Genomic DNA, 22,847 nt, shown 5'->3' with positions numbered 1-22,847 from the left:
CTGCTCTGATCTCGAGTTTTACTGCGTTGAGTGATGAAATGCTATTATAAATTTTGGAGATGAGACCTCTACAATGTGTAGGGGTTTGCAAGAGGATGTCCATTCCTCCCATTGGAGGTAAGTTGGGAAAGCAAGGACTGATGTTACGAACAAAGTCTCGAATCTGGAGATATCGGAATAAGGAGGAATGAAACTAAATTTAGAGGAAATGGCATCAAAGGTGGCGAAAATACCATTTATATAAAGGTCACTAAATTTACTTAAGCCAACTCTCTGCCATTGAGCAAAGACAGGATCCAACATGGATGGCAGGAAAACATGGTTATCACATATGGGGCTGTAGATAGAGAAGTTTTGTCATATTGAAGTGTTGTCTGAATTGTGACCATATTTTTAGAGTGGAGATTACAACTGGACAAGAGGAGTGTTGCTTAGGGGAGAGAGGGAGCTTTGAGGTAATTAATGTAGGGAGTGATGATGGCCTGCATGCATTCAGTTCTAATTGGCACCAGTCGACATCCGGTTGTTGGAGCAAACAAACTACTTTTTGTAGGTTTGCTGCCCAGTAGTAATACAACAGGTTAGGTAGAGCCAAACCCCCCACTTCCCTTTGTCTCTGAAGAAAACGCCTACTGATTCTGGGATGTTTATTGCTCCACATGAACGAAGACAGCTGTTTATCAAGAAGTCTGAAGAATGATTTTGGGAGAAACAACGGAATACTCTGAAAGAGGTACATAAATCTTGGCAAGATGTTCATTTTAATACATGCAACTTTGCCAGCTAGGGATAAGTTTAGGATGCTCCACTTCTGGAGGTCGTGCTTAAGATTATTGAGCAGAGGAGTGACGTTATTTTCAAACAGATCCCTCTAAGGGCTTTAACAAATTACCTGATGTTAATATTCTTGGTGTTAAAAACAATTTGACATGTTTTCCATATAACCCACTGGCAAGGTAAAGCAACACACATCAGGCTAATCTCATTCTCAAATCATCTACAACAACTGAGGAAATATATATGTTACATTTAATTTCCCTCTGGGATTAATAAAGTTTTTTAATTAAACTCAATAAAGGTACTGATAATATAGTAATTAAAATACTGCTATATTTATAAGATTTTTTTCTTTCAAAAACTGTTAGTAACTGTTAGCTTGTAAATTTATTTCATAATGTGATAGAACCAACATGTTTACATTTTTTTTGTTTAATATTATCTGGTGGTAGGGTGTTATTTTTATTCTAAGTGATACAAATTAGTGAAGCAAATGGCCGTAACCTGTGTTTATAAAATAACACGATTAACTTTTTTTTTTTTTTGTCCAATTATGTTCAGAACTGATACTTCTAAAAATAGCCAGCCACTCTGTTTTACACCACAGAAGAAGGCGGGTGCTGATACAAACACATCTGGGTTGTTGCTAGGCAGCTCATCGGTGACAGAATCCCTTCTGTTCAGATCGTGAGTCCTCGTGCTTTTCCGGATCCTCTCGCGTCCTCCGAGCATTGGATACGGCTGATGTCACAGGCAGCAGCGGCAGCGCCAGTTAGTCCGGCGGAGCTGAGGACTGGAAGGACGATGGCGATCGACAAAGCGACTCTCTTCAGTTAAGCCTGACAATTGAAACCATTATCAGAGAACCGCCAACAATGGAGAGGCAGGGGCTCCCCGACCAGGACCAGCTGCTGCAGTTTCTGAAGCGGCTGAAGGAGGTTTTTGATGTTTGTGACGAGGATGCTGACGGCTTCATCCGGGTGGAGCACTTGATGGACCTTGGGCTTCAGTTCGGTCAAGGAGACGAGGTGAGCTGAGGAGAATGAAAGAGACAAGGTGGGCTAGTTGAGGATAAAAGACTCGCTAATGAATATTATTACTTTAAAAAGCATTCCAACATTTTCTCTGAGGCTAGTCGAAGAATAATGGAGTCTAGTGCTTGGTATCTAGACAGCCAGTCATAAACCATGACAGGTGCTGCTGGCTGGAGAGCTTCTAGCATCAGGAAGGTTGCGCGGGGCCCTTGACTTTGGCTTCGGGGACTACTTCCTAGCACCACGACGGTCTCAATGCTTGGTCATTTGTACTCTGTCCATAAAAAATGGAATAAAATTATGTTTTGTTGACTACAGATATGGAAGAGTCTGAGGACCCTGGACTGTATTAATCTGGGTTAGGGTCTAATTAATCACACTCCATGTAATCTCTGCAGGGTTCCCAGTATTCTGTCCTATTTTTTTTTTATCATGCATCTCCTTATTAGTATAACAATGGCACTGTTAGCATTATGAATTAATTATATGCAGCCAGCCCTGTGAATCTGAGTACATTATAATGCAATTTATATTCTATTACTTTGCTCTTTTTCTTACCGTTACAACCAACCTGACTTCAACAGATTGTACCTAGTATTACCATGAGGTCAAAGGCAATGTTACTATTGTAGTTTATAGAATTGTTCAACTTCAAACATTTTCTAGGTATGTATTTCAAGTTTCAGGAGAAAAACTGTTGAATGTTAAACTTCAGCTGATCTAATTAATTACCTGGTTCTGTTAGATTTTATGACATGTGAACACATTCTAAGCTCTGCAGTAGATTCTGCCATATTTTATACATTTCAGAAGTCATAGAAAGTTTATATATCATGTCATGGTATAATGTTATTCCCTCATCAAAAACATGCCTGGAGAGTTGCTTTGATTCTTTCATGCATGTTTGAGGAATCGTTCAAAGGCAACCAAGTGCTTGCTCTCACAAAACAGACTATTTCCACAAAGCTCCTCATTGGAGTTGCAGCCCTCAGCCGAACTTCCACCTCACAGATCACCACTTCCCCCCACAACCACACACAGCTCCTCCAGACTAAGCAGCAATTAGCAAACACCTGGTGGAACTGTTAGCCTGCTGAACTCATTACACAATTGACTTCTCAGTCCAATGCTCTTAAGAACAACGCTGAAGGGTCAGTGTCAGAAAGAGCAGGAGCTTCTTAAAGAGACAGGACTGGAACGGGCCGGTTTAATAAGAGAAACATGAAACACAGGGTGGATCTTTAACCCATCAGGAAGCCTGAGGCGTACGGCTGAAGGACTGAGAACAGAGGTTATTTCAAAGGGACCAATAAAGCGAGGGGAAAGCTTACGATTGGATGATTTGAGATTGATGTCACGAGTGGAGAGCCAAACCTCTTGTCCAGGTGAATATGACGGTTCAGGGGTTCTCTTACGGTCAGCCCATCTGCGGTTTCCCTCGGCTGTCCGGTTGAGAGCAGCGTTGGTCTGTGTCCAGATGTGTCTGCAACAGTGGAGGTGATGGTGGACAGAGGTGACTGATGTTTGTAGCTCGTCTGAAGGAAACGGAGGGGGCTGACTCAAAAGGTGATAGGCCAGTGGCTGTTGTGTGCATACTCCACCCAAGGCAAGTGCACACTCAAGGATGAAAGGTGTGACGAACAAAGACAACGAAGGGTAGCTTCAAGCTCCTGGTTCAGACGCTCAGTCTGACCATTAGTTTGGGGATGAAACCCAGAACTGAGGATTACCTTAGCTCCAAGTGCAGTGCCAAACTCCTTTCAAACTCTAGAAACAAACTGTGGACCTCTGTCCGACAGAACCTCAGAGGGGATACCATGCAGACAAAACATGTTTAGTTAGAAGATGGGCAGTTTGCATGGCAGTGGGAATTTATTCATTACAGTGATTTGGTTTAAGGCTCTGTAGTCAATACATGGTCTGAGTGTTCCATCCTTCTTACGAACAAAGAAAAACCCAGCTTCCAAAGGTGAGGTTGATGAACGAATGATGCCAGCTGCAAGGGACTCACTGATTTATTTCTCCATGCTCTCCCTCTCTGGTTTGGATATGCTGTACAAACGGCTGGTAGGTAGTGGTGCTCCTGGAAATAGGTCAACAGCACAATCGTATGGACAGTGAGGCGGAAGAGAGAGAACTTTAGACTTACTGTAAACCATGCGAAGGTCGTGGTATTCAGACGGTACACTGGCTAGGTCAGCTGGAGAGGGTTCATCTGCAGAGGGTTCATCTGCAGGATGAGAAACAACTGAGGGAAGAGCAGAATGAAGACACGATGATAGACAGTATGTGCTCCAGGACTCTACCCGGCCACTCCTCCAATCAAGGTGTGGATTATGGCAGAGAAGCCGTGGATAGCCTAGAATCACTGGGGACTGAGGTGAAGGGAATACAAAAAAGGTTATTACCTCACGATGATTTGCTGAAACTAAAAGCTCAATGGGAATTGTGCGATGAGTAATGACAGGTAAGGCTTTACCATTAAGTGCTGAAACCCAGACTGGGGCTGGAAGAGGAACGGTGGGTATCTGGAGTTGATTAACGAGGTTACCATCGATGAGGTTTTGTTCACAACCAGAATCTTTTAAAACGAATATCTGAAAGGACTGATTACTTCTAATCAGGGAACATGATAGAGTTAAATGGGAAGCCTTCTTTGAGTTGCCCACCATTCTCCCGTAGCTAATGATGGGCCTTGTCTTTTGGCAGGTTCTTACAGTAAGCAATGTAGTGCCCTGTTTGACCACAGTAAAGGCAGGCGCCTGACCTCATGCATCGCTGCCGTTCTTCGGGAGTAAGTCTGGTTCTTCCTATTTGCATAGGTTCCTCAGGGATTTGATCTGTGGGGGTAAGATTAAATTCCACTCTGTTTGGGCAAATACTCAGTTCTCTCTTAGATCAGGTTCTGTCTCTGACCCTATTGTTGATCCTAATAGCCATAGAGATTAGATCCTCTAATGAGCCTGGTTCATCTCGGTAAGCCAGTTCATCTTTAATGTTCTCGTTCAGAGCTTGTAGAAAAGCTCCCTTTAATGCCTCTGTGTTCCAACCAGAAGAGGCTGCCAGGGTTCTAAAGTCAATAGCAAAATCTGCTACAGCTTGACGACCCTGCTTTAAATTCCACAGCTTGTGGGTAATATCAGAACGTGATTCAGTATACCCAAATGTCTGTTTAAACGCGGACACAAACGAGTCATAAGTCCCCTGAAAAAAGACTTGTTGTCCAAACTTAGCCTCCGCCCATTTTAGCGCTCTTCGCCTTAAAAAACCAATAACGTACGAGATCTTTGCAGCATCTGTCTGAAAGCTTTCGGGCGAAAAAGATACAACTAAAGAGCATTGTAATAAGAAACCTCCACATTTACCTATCTCACCCGAATAGGGCACAGGTGTGTGTAGGGAGACCTCTCTGAGACGAACGGACACTGGAGGTGTTTATGCAGGACTGGCGGAAGCGCAGGCTTGGGAAGGGAGTGGATCTGCGGCAGGAGGTGGCCCCACAGCGGGAGGTGGGCCAGCAGAAACAAGCTTTTGGTGAAGCTCCTTAAGCATTCCAGCAAATTGTTCTAAACGCTGGTTAGTATTCATTTGTTGATTGTATAAAGCAGGGATCCCCAAACTACGGGCCGCCGGCCGGATCCGGCCCGCCTCCACATTTGGTCCGGCCCCCTGAACAATTACCAGAGAGCGTTCAGATTTTTTTTTTCATTTATTGTATTTTCCGGTTTATATGTGGATTTTTCTTCAACCACCAGGGGGCTCTTTAGCAGGAAGTGTGTCCTGTAAACTGTGGGGCGCATTGCTGCCATCTGTTGGACTTTTAGGGAACTGCTTGACTTTTATGTTATTTAATCAGTACGGTTGTTTGCTAGCGGTAGAGCAGATGAAGACACGTGTCTGTTATGAACGCCGCATTCCAGGTTGAATTCTTCAATGCGATGCCTGTAAGTAGCAGCTTATACTTCAAAACAGCCTTTATGTTAACATATGAGAAATTAATATGTTAAAGTTACATTCCCTCAATGGAATATATACTTGTCAGTCCCAGTGACCGTTGTTATAGATCAACTGGTGGCTAAGTCAACTGGTGGTGGCAGCTGGAAAAGACTGATGTTTCTGGGGGCGTGGCTTTTTAGGACCCCTTTACCGAACCAGGAAGTAAACAAAGAACTACAAATCTTTGCAAAAAATACTATTCGATTCCGTAAAACAACCACTAAGATCTCGGGAATAACTAATTAGAAAGACTTTATTGGTCTAATATGGTATGTTGCCTTTTTTTTTTTAAAGTTCATCTGCAAAACCATCAAAACGTGTAAATTACGCAGAACTTGTCCTGACTTGTGTTGCTTCAGAGGTTGAAACTCGTCAAAGGAAGATGGAAATAGATCTCGATGTGGCATGAGCAGATCTCAAAGCAAAGATTATTCCCTGAAAGCCGACATAAATGTTGAAGAGCCTTGGGATTAAAAATGAAATGTTTAAAAAGATCGACTGGCTGTGTAATTTTTCCACATATTGTGATATTTCAAATATCACAATATGGTAGAAACTATAGCGAAATCTTTTTAACTGTTTCTGTAACGCTACACTTTATTTCCTAGCTGTCATTGATTGTCATCTAACAGACACCCCGCGCTTTAAGAACCAGGCCTGGATTAATTGGTGGCACTTTCAGAATCTCAGTTCGAGTGAAGATTTTAACCTGTTTCTGATGTAAAAGTATATAAGACAATTTTTTCAGCAATGTCTCATATGGTTGAGAATTACGGTCACTTGATGAAAAGAATAAAGACGAGAAAAAAATAACAGTAAGGAAGAAATTACACTGCCACATAGATCTACGGTAGCCATGTCTGCTGTAAATGAGCTAGGAAAGTGTAACATTACAGAAACAGTGTGTGTGTGTGTGTGTGGGGGGGGTCCTAAAAAGCCACACCCACAGAAACATCAGTCTTTTCCAGCTGCCACCACCAGTTGATTTAGCCACCAGTTGATCTATAACACCATTTCACTCATGGGTGAAAGGGTCACTCCCCCCCCCCAGTCAACAATCTCCGGCCCCCCACCAGAGAAGGGAAAAGTTATTTGGCCCTCACAGGAAAAAGTTTGGGGACCACTGGTATAAAGAGTGCAGTATTGAGTCATGGCGGACCAGTGATCTTGATTGGGGTCAGGAGTTGATTCTGCTGGGTCAAGTTGGCTGGATGATCCTGCCATGTTCGGCTTTAACCTTCTGACCCACATGCAAAATCAACAAGTCTGAGTAAAGGTATGGGTTTTATTTTCTTGAAAAATAGACAATTCTCCTTGATCCTTCCGGGAGCCGTTGCGTTGTGCAATTGGAGGTGCCTGGAATGAGAGCGGGGTTACTGGTGGCCCAAAATGAGGTGATCAGCGATGCAATATGGAACAGCTTACTTTAGAATGGTTCTGGTTGAAGCGTGGGGGAATGTGCCCAAGGTCCAGTGTGGAGAATGGTTCACGGAGGTTCCTGAGACGAGCGTGAGGATGGTGATAACTGGGAGCCAGAGAATCGATGGAGTGGTGTGGAGGGAGCAGCGGGTAGGCAGACTTGCAGGTAAGATCCACAGGAGGAGAAAACAATGGAACCATCCAGTTGGAAAAATCCAGAGACTGACCTAGAGACGGCAAACACAAGGACTATGAAACCACTGGAAAATACTGAAGAGACGGATCAAAAAACCAGTACTGTAGACTACAAGAGACGGCTAGAGAGACTACCGGTGCACATTAATCATCCAGCACTGAGTTCTGCTGCTCCTTTATCCCCAACACTGATGAGGCTGATGAGATCCACCTGTGTAGGCTGCCCAGGTTCTTCACTAAGATCTTCGCTGGAAAAGATGCATCACTCACACTAAACACACATACAGGAACCCTGACAAATTGCTTTTTGTAAGTAAAACAAATAAAAATCAAAAGTTACAGAGCTTAAAGCTCTGTGACTTTTTATGTATACAGATATTTGATCAAATGTATGTCAGGTGAGAGAGTTGTGTATGAAAGCTTTTGGATCTACATCCATGTTGTGTGAGTGTTCTGAGATGACAGCTTGAGTTAAGCAAATTTTATGAGAAACCCCATAATGGATGTTGCTGTACTTGCATACAGCATCCCTGAGTCTTAATTATTGCTGTAATACATTTACCTTTAGAATTCAGTTTTTATTTAGCAACCTTTAAATTAGCTGAGAGACAGAGACACATCGCTCAGCAGCATGTCTATATCGACTCATGAAAGCATTAAGGTTGTCAGGTTTTGGTGATAAATTTTGATCATTGTTCAATCAAAATGCGGACCGCTATCTCCATTTACAGAAAGTGAACCTGTCTGTTGTTGCAGGTCAAAAAGCTGACTAAGCATCTGTGCCCCAATGCTCACGGCAAAATCAACTTCAAAGAGTTCTGCCATGCAGTGTTCGCTATCAAAGGTAAGACCACTTCTGTCACTCTGATGACTTCCATCTGTATTTATTATATATCAATAGATAATAAGCACCAAGTTGTGTCTTTAGTTTACAATCACCGTAAAAAAAAAGTCCACCCTCTTTTTGGATGAGGAAGACAGTCAGTGGTTGTGAAACACAACAGCACAGCTCTGGTTTGACCTGTGGTTGTTCATCCCACATGCATACTTGTTGTCCTATGGGAACAAAGCAGGAAACAGAAAATCAAAACCTGTGTGAGCTCTGGAGCATCTCACCCAGCCACAGATTTAGAGTTAGACATTGTTATGTCAGTCAATTTAAGATCATAAAATAGATTAGAATACCAGACAAAGAAAAATACATAGCATTTTTTAAAATAATTGCTTCATTTATTAAGGGAAAAAACATTATTCAGACCAACCTGGCTCTATTTGAAATCATAAATAAATGATGATTAACCTCAGTAACCTGGTCATTCCCTAACCTGAGTTACTGTCAAACAGAATGGGAATCTCAAAGATCTTATCCCGTTACATCTGGTGTGAATCTAACAGTATTTCATAAGAAGACATGTTACTGATCACCTAACATGTGGATGGAGAGACACTCTCCAGTGTCAGGATCTGGATTATTTGGCTTAATTGAGTTTTGGTGCTGAAGTTCAATTTGTGTGGAAACCTAAATGTTGCACAGGGTGCATAGAAATGGGATTTGGATTTCAGATTGTTGCCTTAAATTGAAATAATTATATTAAAGGAATGCAGTCTTGCCATCTAGTGTGTGTACATTAACCTCTACAGTCTATTGTATTTACACTATTACCTCTTCTTACATTTCTGAAAAGTAATTCCTTTACCTCCACCTTATTCCTCTTCTATCCTTCTGTTGCTGCTGCAGGTTTTGAGGAGATATTAAAGATGGTGGTTATACCTCGGAGTCAGACGTCCCAGCACCAGTCAGTCACAGACAACGGCTACGTTTATCAGGTAAAACCTTTGTGCTAATGGTTCAAACTTAAGAAAACACAGCTGTGGGACACATAAATGAAACACTTTATCCACAGTGTCTGCTTGTCCTCCTTCAAACACGTCAACTAGAGCATCCGCCCGTTCTTCATCACAACTGTTCAGTACAATGTTGGCTCTTATCAGACCACTACTGTAGAGTTAGGAGTATGTTTGAACACCAACGTCTATCTGACTCTTAAAGGATAGAGTTAATGTGAATTGACTGTAAAACATGATGTTTTCGCTGTGGTTGCTCAGCCCTGCAAGAGTTCAGCTCAGCTACACAGTTGCTTAGCAACAGGAGGTGATTAAATTGGGTGTAAAACTAAAGAGATGCATGTTTTCAAATAGTGTATGAGTGTGCTGATGAGTATCCCTCTAACATTATGCAGGATAACATGCAAAATCCACACATTTTAACCAAAGATGTTCCACAGCGCTCAGATGATTTGATTTGTTTTCATGAGAATCACCATATAAATTACTATTAGGCTCACCTCCATGTTTTCTAAGAGTTCTTTTCTCAGACATATTTAGAAATGTGATCTCTGAATCTTTCACTTAGCTTCTCATATTTTAAACAAATATGGCTGAATATAGACCTTAGACATGTTATACCATTATGATTTAACCACTGAAAACTTTTTGGATGCTCTGTCCAGATGAACTGGACAACCATTACAAACATAATTACTGACGATATTAACTCTAACCTCCAGCTTTGTTGCTAAGACAATACCAGTCTCTACTCTGGGCTAATGAGAAATGCAAAGCGTATAGCCAATAACCTAAAAGCAATAGCATTATGGAAGTTAGCCTTCAGTTATGTCGTTCCAGTTTTTCTAATAATCTCTAAATATGCTGCAGAACAAATCTATCTGGCTAATTTACTATATCTATTCTAATATTAGATGGATTTTTAATGCATTTTGTAAATATAAAAATAGAGCATTTCCAGCATTTTATAGTTCTTTATGTGCCACACACCTTTTCGTCACAAACAAAATATGCATTAATGACTAGAAGGCAGTCTGGTAGTGAAAACTGTCCAGCATTTTCTTAAAAAACAATTGTAGCCTTATAATAGTCAAATAAAACCCAAAGTAACCAGTTATAAATATGAAAGTCCTTTGTTGCATTAGATTGGGTGTGGCCTTCAGCAGACTGAGCCCAGACAGATGCATGTATTATTAATGTTTGTATCTGGGGCATACTCCATGCTACCCTGTCTGATAAACGAACATATTAATAACTCATCAAATGAATATAGTGATGTTAACATAGCCAAACAATAACTAGAACTACAGAGTTATCATCAACATTGTTCCAATTTGAAGCAAAGTCAGCTTTAAGCCAGTTTTTTCCAGAATAAATGTGGATTGTCAATTAATCCTGTTGATTAGGCCGAACTGTAGCAGATCATGGCAGATGAGTCAAAAATCCATGACAGCTTCCAGCCATTTCCATCAGTCTCACCTTACAGATCCATGAACCACCACAAAAAACTGTTGACTCTGTCATTTAACAGACTCAGACCACTAAAATAAAGAAGATACTGAAAAAGTATTTTAATTCAGGTGTGTCAGATCACCAAGTAAACAAAATAAATGGGTCCAGTCGAAAACTGTTTACTTACGGATCAATTCAGTTTGATTCATTTTAGTAAGATAAATTTTGTACATTTATACTCCCCATACTTGCAGACCACAAATCCATAATTTCATCAGACTGGGAAACTTGTTTTTATCACAAGAAACATTTTGAATCTCGAGTCCATATTATACATAAACTGGTATTGGATTGCACTGGTATCTTTGTAAATATTAATTCTAATTTATTATCATTAATTAGGTCATAATTTATATGTTAGAGGGAAATATCTATCCCTCTAACATAATGCAGGATAACATGATCTAGTTTATGATAGATCATAGTCATTATGATCTTATTCCTCTCAGTTCGATGTAAACTACATGATCTGCAGTGATGTTGTAGAAATAAAATAAAACAAAACTAAAGAAAAAACCTCACCTACTAATATTATTGCTGTTATTTTGACATAATTTATTTCATTTTGTATGTTTGCAGAATGGTGAGGTGCAGCTCGGCCCTCCTATCATCACATGTACACGATCTTACCCAGAATGCAATGTGTACAACGTGAGGTGTGGAGCTGAGGCAGAGTGTGACATGGACAGCGTTGCTGAAAACACCCACAGCTCTGACTCCCAAGAGACATCACAGGACAGGTCAGTTCCAAAAAACAAGTGACCATTTGGAACTTAGCGAAGCGTGTGCTGACTGAAGCTGTTGCTGTGCAGCTACAGACATGTGACGGGGTCGGCGTCGGCCCCTGCCGTCCCCAGAGAGGAGCAGTTTGAGGACTATGGTGAGGGGTTGGATATAGACTTCAGCCCCAGCAGCCCTTGTCCTGAAGACGACAGCAGGACCAATGGCTTCTCAGACCTGGGTTCCTCACTCCCTTCCAGGTTTGGATTTTGTCTGGAAATACAAACAAATCACAATCTTTAATTTGGTCTAAACTAATTCTGAACACATTTGTTAGAATGGAAGCTAAAAAGGACTGCTAGCAACTGTAACTTCATTCCATCTGGAACTGTTGAAAAGTTGCGAAGCAGATGCTGTGATGCTGAACCATAGAGCAGCTTTAAGGGAAGAAGGTGCTAGTCACTTTTAACACACTACAGCCAGAATGAGCACCAAGCAGCTCCTCAGATGTAATAAGTAAATTCAGTTTTCCTCTAAATGTCTACCTACATCTCTTTTTGTTTCTTTCTTTTAGTCGTTTCCATTGATGATATAATTGCACAATTTAACTTTTCAAAAATATATTTGCATAATGGAAACATGGCAATTTTGAAAAAAAACTTCTTTTTTTTAATAAAAAGTTTTGAGGTGGTTTTTAGCCTTATCAAAATTGGTTTATTTTGCAAAACTCCAAAGGAAACACTTTTTTTTATTTATCACAAGTCACATGACCAACAACCAGATGTTACCATTGGTGCATCCGAAGATGGCAGGAAGTAATTGGAGGATGATGGCACAGCTTGATTTTTACTGACTTATCACATGAACAAACTTAATCACGTGTGATTTTAATTGCATGTCCTGTTTGATGGAATCACAGCAATTGCAGAATTATGTTTTCTTGACATCAGCATAATGCAAACAAAGTCTTGTAATGGAGACGCTGCTGTTGATGATAAACATAGTTAGAGTCTTCCTTCTTTTACTTTCATTGTTTACCGTTACTTTTTTGAGTAAAAATGACTGGTTTGTTTTGTTGGTACATATGGAAGGTTTTGTCTGGTTTATTGGTCCCGTGTTATGTGTTGATCTTGTTTTTCCAAACACAGTGCTGGTCATACTCCTCAGAAGATGCAGCAGCTGTACAACAGCGATCTGCTCGACATCTACTGTTCTCAGTGCTGCAAGAAAGTGAATCTTCTCAATGACCTGGAGGCTCGTCTTCGAAACCTGAAGGCAAACAGGTAGACAAAAGGAGAAAAATTGCAATACACTCACGCCTTTGATTGTAGATTTACTTTTAACCAGAACCACTACCATAATACCCTGACTGCTGACTCAGCCTTATTGTCACAGATTTACTGCAGGACATGTGAAGCCATCAACACTAAACCAATGTTATGCATTTATCGCTCCAAATTAAGCCAGACTTGTATCTACGACAACTAATTTCAGACCAGGTACGATGAGTATGGTATGCGAGTCATTGCTGTACTTGCTAAACTCACATCGGAAGGGAATTGAAACATAAATTGTTGACTGCATAATAGTCATTACAAACATACAGACAAACATAAAGACTAGAGTGGTTGTATTTGTCAGAGCAACATTGTTCTCTTTTTTTAAAGCAGGCCATTTAAAACCTGTCATGATTAGCTTGACTCATATTCTGCTTTGTGTTTCAGTCCTAACAGGAAGATCTCCAGCACAGCGTTTGGACGGTGAGTGACTGACATTCTTCCTGATGAGCTAACTTTACCTTTTTGTAGCAGATGTGAGATGTAGCAGTGTTCTCTGTGTAATGAGTGATCAGGTATTTTTGTCTTGGTGTCTCTGCAGTCAGCTGTTTCAGGCCAATCTTGGAGTTTTTGGCTCCAGTCAGGGCAGCAGCACAGAGGACCTGTTCACAGACAGCATCGACTCCTGTGACCTCGACATCACAGACAAGGTACACACACACACGCACGCACGCACACACACACACACACACACACACACACACACACACACACACACACACACACACACACACACACACACACACACACACACACACACACACACTAATGGTATGTAGAACATCCTTGATATTGACTAAATAAGTAACATGGATTGTGATTCCTCTGCTTTTCTCACTCAGGTCAGTTATCTGGAGAAGAAGGTGACTGAGCTGGAGAGTGACAGTTTGGCCAACAGCGACCTGAAGTCTAAACTCAAACAGGAGAACACCCATCTGGTCCACAGGTGGGAGAAACATCCAGTACATGCTGGAGATTTTAGCTCCTGTGACTCAGCTTAACTCACATAGATCTAGTTTTATGTTATACATGTTTGATTAGTATGTAACGGTTTGCCTCTCAGGGTGCATGAACTGGAAGAGCAGGTGAAGGATGCTGAGACAAAGGCAGCAGAGACGCTGGGGGAGGAGATGAAGCGCCACCGTGAGGCTTACAGCAAGATGGAGAGAGACAGAAACACAGAGATAGATCTGCTCTGTTGCCGGTAACCTACAAGCATGCTGCAGAGGAGACTGCAGCACAGCCTAAAACATTAATTATTGTCAGACTGACTCAAACATTCATTTTGAGTCATCATCATCATCATCATCATCACCACCAAGAACACAATTGCTTATGGAGGCCATAAGCAGTGTGACTGTAGCTAATGTCAGTGACAGTCAGAGATCTGCTCAGTGCTGCTTTAGAGATATAGAATATTCTCCACAACAAGGAAGTAAACACTCTCTTCACTGGGTGTTTCTATTTATTATGAAGACTCTGTATGTACCAAAATCAAATCAACAATAGGTAGGTGAAACAGAAGCAACGACCTGCTGTAAACTGAAGCTCTGCTCCTGTCTGAAACGTTTTGCAGCCTCTTACAGACTTTTTTCCAGGATTGTTTTGTGTATAACTCTGAGCAGCTTCCCTGTCCCTGCTGAAGGCAGAATCCCCACATCATAATGCTGCCACTACTGTTTCACTGTAGAGATGGACAGTATTAGCTTCCATCACCTATAGTGTTTTTACATGAAGGCCAAAAAATATTTTATGTTTCAAATTTATGCTTTTCATTTAGGTTTTGCTTCACATTTTGAATTGTAAAGACATGAAAAATAATTTTATTTATTTGTCCACATTAATAACCAGTCTATTGAATGGGCTCAGTGCTAAAGGGACAGTAAGCCCAAACTAAAATGAGTGATTTTAATTTCTATGCAAACTTGTGCACAGGGTCCAGCAGTTAGAAGAGGAGAATGGAGACATGAGCGTAAATGTGAGCAGACTCAAGTCTCAGTCTGAGAAACTGGACCAGGTGAGTCAAACTGATGACAGGCCAGGGCTGCAGGACACTGAAAAAAAAACTGATGTTGCCATTTTTCTACCATTGTGATATATATAGTTTTGCAAAATGAAAAAATAAGAATTTTCAGCAGATAACTTGAATAGTACCTTCAGTTATGTTGCACTCCTGACATCTTGCTTACAGTTAATTACTGTTACTCTGATCTTACCTCTTCTTGTAAATATCACAAGCATGTTTGTTTCTGTATCTGAGAGTTCATGTTCTTATTAAGGAAAACCTTGCACTGGCGATATCAGTCGCAGTCTATGTCCATTTTCTTCTCTCGTCTCTTTCACCTTTGCCTCCATCATTCTGAGCGTTTGTGTTTTGACAGATGTGGTTAGTGTCTGATGTGAGTCATGACAAATTTAAGAGAAGGACAGTATGAATGGTAACCAAGGAGTTATTCCCTCATCAAAAACATACCTGGAGTGTTGTGTTGATTCTGTCATTCATGTTTGAGAAATCCTTTAATCTCCATGGCAACCATTTAGCTGTGTAAAACACCTGGGTGGATCTATCTCCTCCTCAGAGCTGCAGCTCCAAGTTTCTGAGCTTCTGCCTCACAGAGCAGTCCTCCCCTCCAACTCTCTCACTCAGCTGCTTCAGACTAGCCAGCAACAATTAGTAAACACCTGGTGGAACTGTGCATCTGCTGAGCTCATTATAGGAGCTACTTCTGAGCCAAACTGCAGCTCTTTTATACATCAGCTCTATTTTCACAGAAGAAAAGAACAAGAAAAGAACACCGTCCCTGTGAAACATGCCTTTTGCTTAACTTTTAAGGTTCAGGTAAAAAGCAGTGATTTCTCTGTCACATTCAGTTTTCCTGACCTAGTCTTCCTGTTCACTCTGCAGGAAAAGCAAAGGATGACGGACAAATTGGAGGACACCAGTCTGAGGCTGAAGGATGAGGTGGACCTGTACAGAAAGATCATGGATAAGCTCTGGCACAACCGCCACGAGTTTCAGAAAGAAAAAGAGGCCATGCAGGAGGTGAGGCCGGCTTTCTCTCTGATTGTTGAAGTAGATCTGTCTCCATTCTTGTGACTTTTTCTCCTTAAATCTTTTCCTGTTTAGTTTTTCTGGTTGAAACATTGCTTTTTATAAAGATTTTTGTTCTGATTTTGGATATTATGCAGCTGGAGAGATTTTTTGCTGCTACATTTTTACTTTTGCAAAGTCGTCATGATGCATACCTATCATAATGTAACTTTTTTTTTTTACAACCCAGAGCAACTGATTTAGCTATGAGGCTAAATAACACCTTAATTGTTACCCCAGAACCAGACGAGAGTACATAAAGGAGAGAGAGGAACTTCAGGATTCTTCTACAATATGAAATGTATTAAACTCAAGCGCTAACAAGGACCCAGCTACATCTAGAATGCAGCGTTATGTTTGGACAAGACTATCTCCACCAGAACAATGAGATGCTTCCCAGTTCCCAGTAACAAATCCAAGGGTTTTTGTCTAGATTTAAGGGAACTCAGTGTTTCAGCTGTTCTGCTGTTTTTTAGATGTTTACTTCTCCATGTTTGGTTCTGGTTCTGGAGATGCAGAGCAAAACCAGAACCTTCCAGACCAGAAAGGTCTGGAAGGTTGATACAACAGCAGGTCTTTAATATATTTTATTTTTCTCCTGCATCCAGAAAATCAGAACTTCCCCCTCCTGTGACTCACCTGCACATATCAGGACCTCCTCTCATCCACACCATCAGCCTCTAATGACTATTTCAATAAACATGGATGTTTAGGGTTATTCATTCTCTTTGGTTTAAGTAATGTATTTTTAACTGAACTAACTAAAATTAATCTACAAAAAAAAACCAAACACATTTTATCAAATATTTTGTATCTTCTGTTTGCAGTTGATTGACGACCTGCGCCGGGAGCTGGAGCATCTGCAGCTGTTCAAGTTGGAAATGGAACATCCTGGGAAGGGCAAAGGGCTGTCTGAGTTTAACGCCAAGACCAGAGAGACGGAAATGGAACATGAAGTCAGGAGACTGAAACAGGTCAATGAACAGAAAACACTCCAGTTTGCTGAGAAAAATCCTGTGTCTTTGTGCTGTTAAGTCACATTTTTCTGTCACTGATTTCACATTGTGTCCAGGCCTGTCATGATAACAAATTTTACGGTATGATAAAATGTCCCACAAATGATCTCGATAAACGATAATGTTTTGAGACAATTTCCAAGTAATATGTTGATAATAGCATTATAATGCAAGTCCACAAGTCATCAGAGACTAAGAAACTTTCATTTTGTTCTAAACACGCCACACTGGAAATGAAAGATGTTTTAATTATCCAAATGAAAACAACACAACCAAAATCAATAAATATAAAGGACATAGAAACCAAACACAACTGAAACCATAAATAAAATGGATTATAGAGTTTCTATGAACAACATTACACACAAAAAATATTAATCATCCCAATGTAAATGACCAAACTCATTTTAATTTATTATGTAATTAACTGCTTATTGTGACCGGCTTAAATGTGTCTGTTAAGTTAATCAGTGTTTTTGTAGTGAGTACATTTAATTTAAATATAAAAATCACAAAGTTAAAATTGGATTAAAAACAAACATTAATGAAAAGACAAAACGTTAATAAAATTGCATTAACAATTAAAACCAATATTCATATTTAAAAGGATCTGTACGTTTGTACAATGAAAGGTACTTTTAAATAAGAATGTTTTTGTTGCTCTTTGCTTCAGGATTCATGGCAACATAAAAACAGTCCAGTGTTGAGGTGTTTCAGATCAGAAATAACTCCACTAAAAAGTGAATCATCTGTAAATATTTTTCAGAATGATGCTGCTTATAGCCCACTGTGTTATTTCTTCATAGGTGGAATTTTAATTTTATTACCAGCCATAAAGAGTCACTGATTCTATTTGCATCAGAATCAGTGAGGACGCCTTAGATTAAAAGCATTCAGTCTTTAGTGAACAACAATTTTTTACTCAACAGATGTTTGAATCTTTGCTCTCACATATGTCCTTGCAGTCAGGTTTGATTCTACCCTTCACCCACTGCTGCTGAAACACTGTTGTTGTCTTCGAACTCTTTCAGGAGAACTTTAAGCTCAGAGACCAGAACGACGATCTTAACGCTCAGATTCTGAGTCTGAGTTTGTATGAAGCAAAGAACCTGTTTTCCTGCCACACCAAGGCACAGTGCCTCGCTGCTGAGATCGACAACGCTTCGAGAGACGAGGTCAGGCTGATGGATGGAGCCTATGTCCATCCATCAGTTTGTTAGAATGTTTGTTTTTTGTTGTTTGTTAGAACTGAATCATTTGAACTTTCTTCCTCTTGTTCCTCTTACAGCTTGTTGACGCTCTGAAAGAACAGGAAGAGATCAACCTGCGTCTGAGACAATATATGGACAAAATCATTCTGGCCATTCTTGATCACAATCCTTCCATCCTAGAGATTAAGCAGTAAACTTTACATTTGTTTTAGTGTAGGCGTGGTAATTAGCCATGGCACCAGTTTCTATACGTCTGAAAGTTTGAATGAAAGGCTTCAAACACTAAATGGGCTTGAACATGTTCTTTTTTTTTTTTAACCTTTCCAGTCTTTGTCTTTTTTTTTGACCAAAAAGATGTTTGTACTTTTTTAGCTCATGCACTTCACCCAAATTTTGACATAAACAAATATGCTAAAAGTCAGGATTGTTTAACACATTCTTTCAAGATCATTTTATTGATCCCACAAGGAAATTATTTTGTCCAAGTAACACAAAACACAGTAAAATATGAATAAATAGAATAAAAAAGAACGTAAAATAGATTTTATCTAAGTAGTAAGTTAGTTAAAACACCAGCTGTGCGGTATGCCACATCAGTAAAGTCTTTATGACACTGGCTGCCTTTAACCACAGTTTCAATCTGTTTAGGCAGGAGGTAATGTGGTGCATTTGGTGAATATTCAGAGAGAAATATTCCTGACTCCATCATGTAGATGGTTCGACTGGGATTAATTCTAAACTTACACAACATGTTTAGAGTTAGGAGCATTTCAGGGTTTCCTCAGGCACTGCCTCCATCTGTGGTTCCATTTCTCTCCTTCTAATATTTTAGTGTGTCTGTTGGAACACAGCTGAAAGTTTACAAGATATACAGGGCCGTGCAGAGACCACTAAAGGTGCAGGTGCTCAAAACAAAAACAAAAAAAAAGGGGGACATCTAACCGGATTCTAGGACAGAATATTAACAGCCTCTCAGCTTTCAGAGTTTAATAAACAATGATAAATTACAAAATTGTGACATATACAATCAAAGCTAAGGAAAATCTCTATACAGAGCATACAACTATGCATATGTAAGATATTTTATTAGTAATTTCTTTCTGCAGGTCTATTTTGTTATAGGAAAGTATTGCAATATTCAAACCCGCGATTTAGCAAGATATGTAAATCAGAGCTAGACCACCAGACATATTTTGTCTTTACAGAATTACACTATTAAAAATATAAACAAGGGCACAATGCGACCTTTTAGTGTACTGTAATCTATAAAAAAGAGCTGCCTGTTTGCTGCAGTGGAGATGAAGATGGTCCATTTGGAAAGCAGAGCTGCATCAAACTTTAATGTGGAACTGCAGAAAAAAAAAGAAGCAAAAATTAAATTGTTAATGCATGTCACCATGAGAAAAGCCTACTGAGTTTTGCTTAAAAAACTGTTTTTTAAATTAAAAACATATTTTTGTCTCAATTTTTTTTTTTTTTTTTTTGCAAAACAAACTTATTTGCGCATGCGCATAAGTTTTTGTTTGTGACTCAAAAGTTTTGCTTGTGATTCTCACATGATGGCAGGGCCCAAAATGGCAACAAAAGATTTCTGATGTGTGCAAATAAAAGTTTGTTTGGCAAATAACTTAAGTTCACAAGACAAAAATAAGTTATTTAATTTTAAAAAAAAAAGTTTTTTAAACAAAACTTTTTGTCTTTTTAAAAAAAGGAATCATTACAATTCCAAAAATTTTGATTACAATCTTATTTTACTTAACTGAGGTTTTTCTTTTTTCATTGAATAATTGGGGGGCGGGGGGAATTAACTTCATACTCTGCGAACCAGACCGTAAACTTACTTAAAGTCTGGGTTGTGTTTTTTTCCCCTTCATTAATGACACACTTTTATTACATACATTATATCTATCATGGTAGCTCAGGGTGAGTTATTTTTAATTGATGAATATCCTTGTTGGACTTTTATTTAAGTGCTATTCTCCTTCAAGATACATTTACCTAACGCTAGAATAAATGCAATGTACATTATGGAGCAAAGAAAATTAGAAGACATATATCCATTATGGAGATGATAGGTTTTGGACGGGCGATGTGCCCCTAGATACTGAAGAATGACTTTTATCATTAACGATACAGGGAAGAAGCTTTTTAGTTATCTAGCTTTGCTAGCAAAGTCGTTAGCTAGCAGCTAGCTAATAGCACAACAACAACAGCCTAATGTCTGTATGATAAAAATACTGAATTGATAGATAAGAACAGTTTTTCCTCACCTGGCTGTCTCCTCCAGCTCAGTAGTTCTTCAGAGAAAGGCAGACGCAGAGGCCTGTCAGTGTCTGTTGTATTTCATTACCTCTCTGCTTAAACCGCTACTCCGAGCTGAAGCAGAAACGATACTTCAACGTTTTCCGTTATCTGACAAGTAAGCAAGTCTACTCCACTTTATTTACCGAACGTTCGCTACGTTGAGCTCCAATTGGTAGCCTTATCGCACTTGTGTCACGGGCAAAAGGTCAAAGATAACAAGGTGGCTGGCTTATTATGTTGTACAAAAAACCCCCAACAAAAAAACCCAAATAATTTTAGTACATGTTATTATGTGTCATAAGAGGGCTTAGGAAATAATAATATAAAAAAAAAACCTACCCCGCACGTGCCTGAAGATATATGATATATGCTCTGCAAAGCATTCATTTCTTATGCTCGTAACATATGAGCCTAAGAGTAATTTCAGGTCTTCAAGGTGCCAATATTGAAAATGGTGTGCCAAACTGTTTCACTGATTGAGAGAGAAAACTCAACAAATATCTGAAGTAACTTATATAAGCTGAACAGCTTGCTTATCTCTTAAAGTCTGAATGTCCGGAATTGTATTGTGACACATATTTCATATGTTTATACTATGATCAAGGTTTTAGCTGACAGTGAGTTGGAGAATGAAATGTCATCCAAAAGCTTTATCTTGAGTTTCTAGTTGTTTGTGTTTCTACGACTAAAGAGTTTGTCCCATTCTGCTCCCCTTACTGACACGTCACTAAAACTGCTAGCAAATAAACGTGGATCCACTTTAAACGTTGAAATGAAAATAAATATTTTAGTGGAAATCAAGCACATTCAGCACATTTTAGACACCCAGGTTTTCCACCAACTGCAGATGTTCTTCTTACAAGAACTCTGCAATTCCTGTAGGAAACAATAAATGAAACAAAGGAACAGCAACATTTAACACCATTCACTCATTTTGTCCAGCCTAAGCATACTGACCTGGTCCAACACACAGTGAACCACGTCTTACATTTATGTTGTAAATATTCTCTCCTTAACCAATGTTAATAAGATATTGTACTCAGATCACTTTCAAACTTATGCTCACTTTGTCACTTTGGACAACTATGTAAACATGTTAAAGCAGTCCACAATTGTGAGTGAGGAATGCAGTTATTAACCTGCAGAAAAAAGCTCTACATCCTTTAACAAATACAAGTATTTTTGTGTTGCACTAACTTTGTGACTTCTTCTTTTTCACTTCTTGTATTAAGTTGTAAAACATAGAAAATGGCAGTTTTGTCAAAAGTTGTTTGGCCTCAGATTGAATAGTTTCTGTTATGATCTTTAATTAATGTTGCTGTACTTTGCCATTATACTTTTCATTTATTTGTCCTAAATGTCATACAGATGCAGTTCCACTGTTTGAGTCGCTCCATTTGCTCAAACTGTTTTTTGTTTTTTGACACAAAATATGTAGATTGATGTACAGCATACTTATACATTTAATAAGTATATTAAACCTGTTGGATATCACCTGTCACAATTCACATGTGCTCATTTTGTTTTTGCTTACTTGTGTAAATAAAATCCACTGGCTTTGGTTTTGTCATGTGGTGGTGAGTTTGTAGTGGTGAGAATGAGCACAGACTGGACCCAGATTGAGAGGTGATGATGATGATTGGTTTAATAGACAGTAGCACAAACAGTCCAGTTCAGGCGGCACGGCAGAGAACTAAGCAACAGCTTGATACCGGTAGCAACTGAAACTAATAAGACTGAGATAAGAGCTAACGCCATCACAGGACTGTACAGTTCAACTGTGACGACTAAGACAATTACTGACATCGACAAGAGACAGAGACAACAGGACTTAAATACACACAGGATAATCAAGGGAACGAGACACACCTGGGAACAATCAGGGGCTGACAGGACAACACAGAGACTCACAAGGAACAGAAGTCAAAATAAACACAGTGAAAACCAAAATCCTCACAGGTTTGGCAAGTCAGCTCTTGTGATTTGTCCTTATTAGGGTTCAAAGCTCCAGGGTACATTTCCTGACCAATACAAGAGTTAGACTTTAGTCATATCCAGTTAACACTACACAATTCTTTAACATTCTGAATGTAATCAGAGACATAACATGAAAAGATGCCACATTTAGAAGACACTATAGACTTGAAAGGTTAGGCTTTTTGAAAAGACAAACCTTTGGTGCAAGGCACGTTTATTTGTTTGGCTCCAATCATACACAGGATAATTCAGAATGCTTTGCAGGAAAACAAAGGAATAGATATCATTCAGATTAAAAACTGTGAATGCACCACAGAGACAATACAGGACATGCCTCCAAAAGTGAAGGTTTTTGTCTATGTGTGCATCTGCAAACTGCAGTCTGGCTTATTTATGTTTCTTTTGAAATAAAA

The 22,847-nt window shown here is 39.5% G+C and overlaps 1 protein-coding gene across 1 annotated transcript; it reads left to right on the top strand.

Annotated features, from left to right (window-relative positions):
• The first annotated feature begins 1,598 nt into the window (after positions 1–1,598).
• On the top strand, positions 1,599–19,058 carry rab11fip4a (RAB11 family interacting protein 4 (class II) a). Its single transcript, XM_015007636.2, has 15 exons — positions 1,599–1,805; positions 8,178–8,265; positions 9,160–9,248; positions 11,358–11,518; positions 11,591–11,758; positions 12,647–12,781; positions 13,223–13,258; positions 13,377–13,485; positions 13,678–13,781; positions 13,899–14,039; positions 14,771–14,852; positions 15,741–15,878; positions 16,754–16,900; positions 17,974–18,117; positions 18,231–19,058. Exons 1-15 carry the CDS (start codon positions 1,653–1,655, stop codon positions 18,345–18,347), a joined length of 1,812 nt encoding a protein of 603 aa, XP_014863122.1. The 5' UTR covers positions 1,599–1,652; the 3' UTR covers positions 18,348–19,058.
• The last annotated feature ends 3,789 nt before the right edge of the window (positions 19,059–22,847 follow it).

Source organism: Poecilia mexicana, unplaced genomic scaffold (assembly GCF_051168715.1).
Source record: "Poecilia mexicana isolate PSO_F unplaced genomic scaffold, ASM5116871v1 scaffold_8, whole genome shotgun sequence".
NCBI lineage: Eukaryota > Metazoa > Chordata > Actinopteri > Cyprinodontiformes > Poeciliidae > Poecilia > Poecilia mexicana.
The sequence above is the reverse complement of the archived record's forward strand: the minus strand, read 5'-3'. Positions and strand labels throughout refer to the sequence as shown.

What these genes read in the sequence shown, in the direction of transcription:
- rab11fip4a (XM_015007636.2), top strand. Translation starts at nt 1,653, where the DNA reads ATGGAGAGGCAGGGGCTCCCCGACCAGGACCAGCTGCTGCAGTTTCTG. An exon ending in ACAACGGCTACGTTTATCAG is followed by an intron (nt 9,249 to 11,357) that starts GTAAAACCTTTG and finishes GTATGTTTGCAG; the next exon opens with AATGGTGAGGTGCAGCTCGG. An exon ending in CGAAACCTGAAGGCAAACAG is followed by an intron (nt 12,782 to 13,222) that starts GTAGACAAAAGG and finishes TTTGTGTTTCAG; the next exon opens with TCCTAACAGGAAGATCTCCA.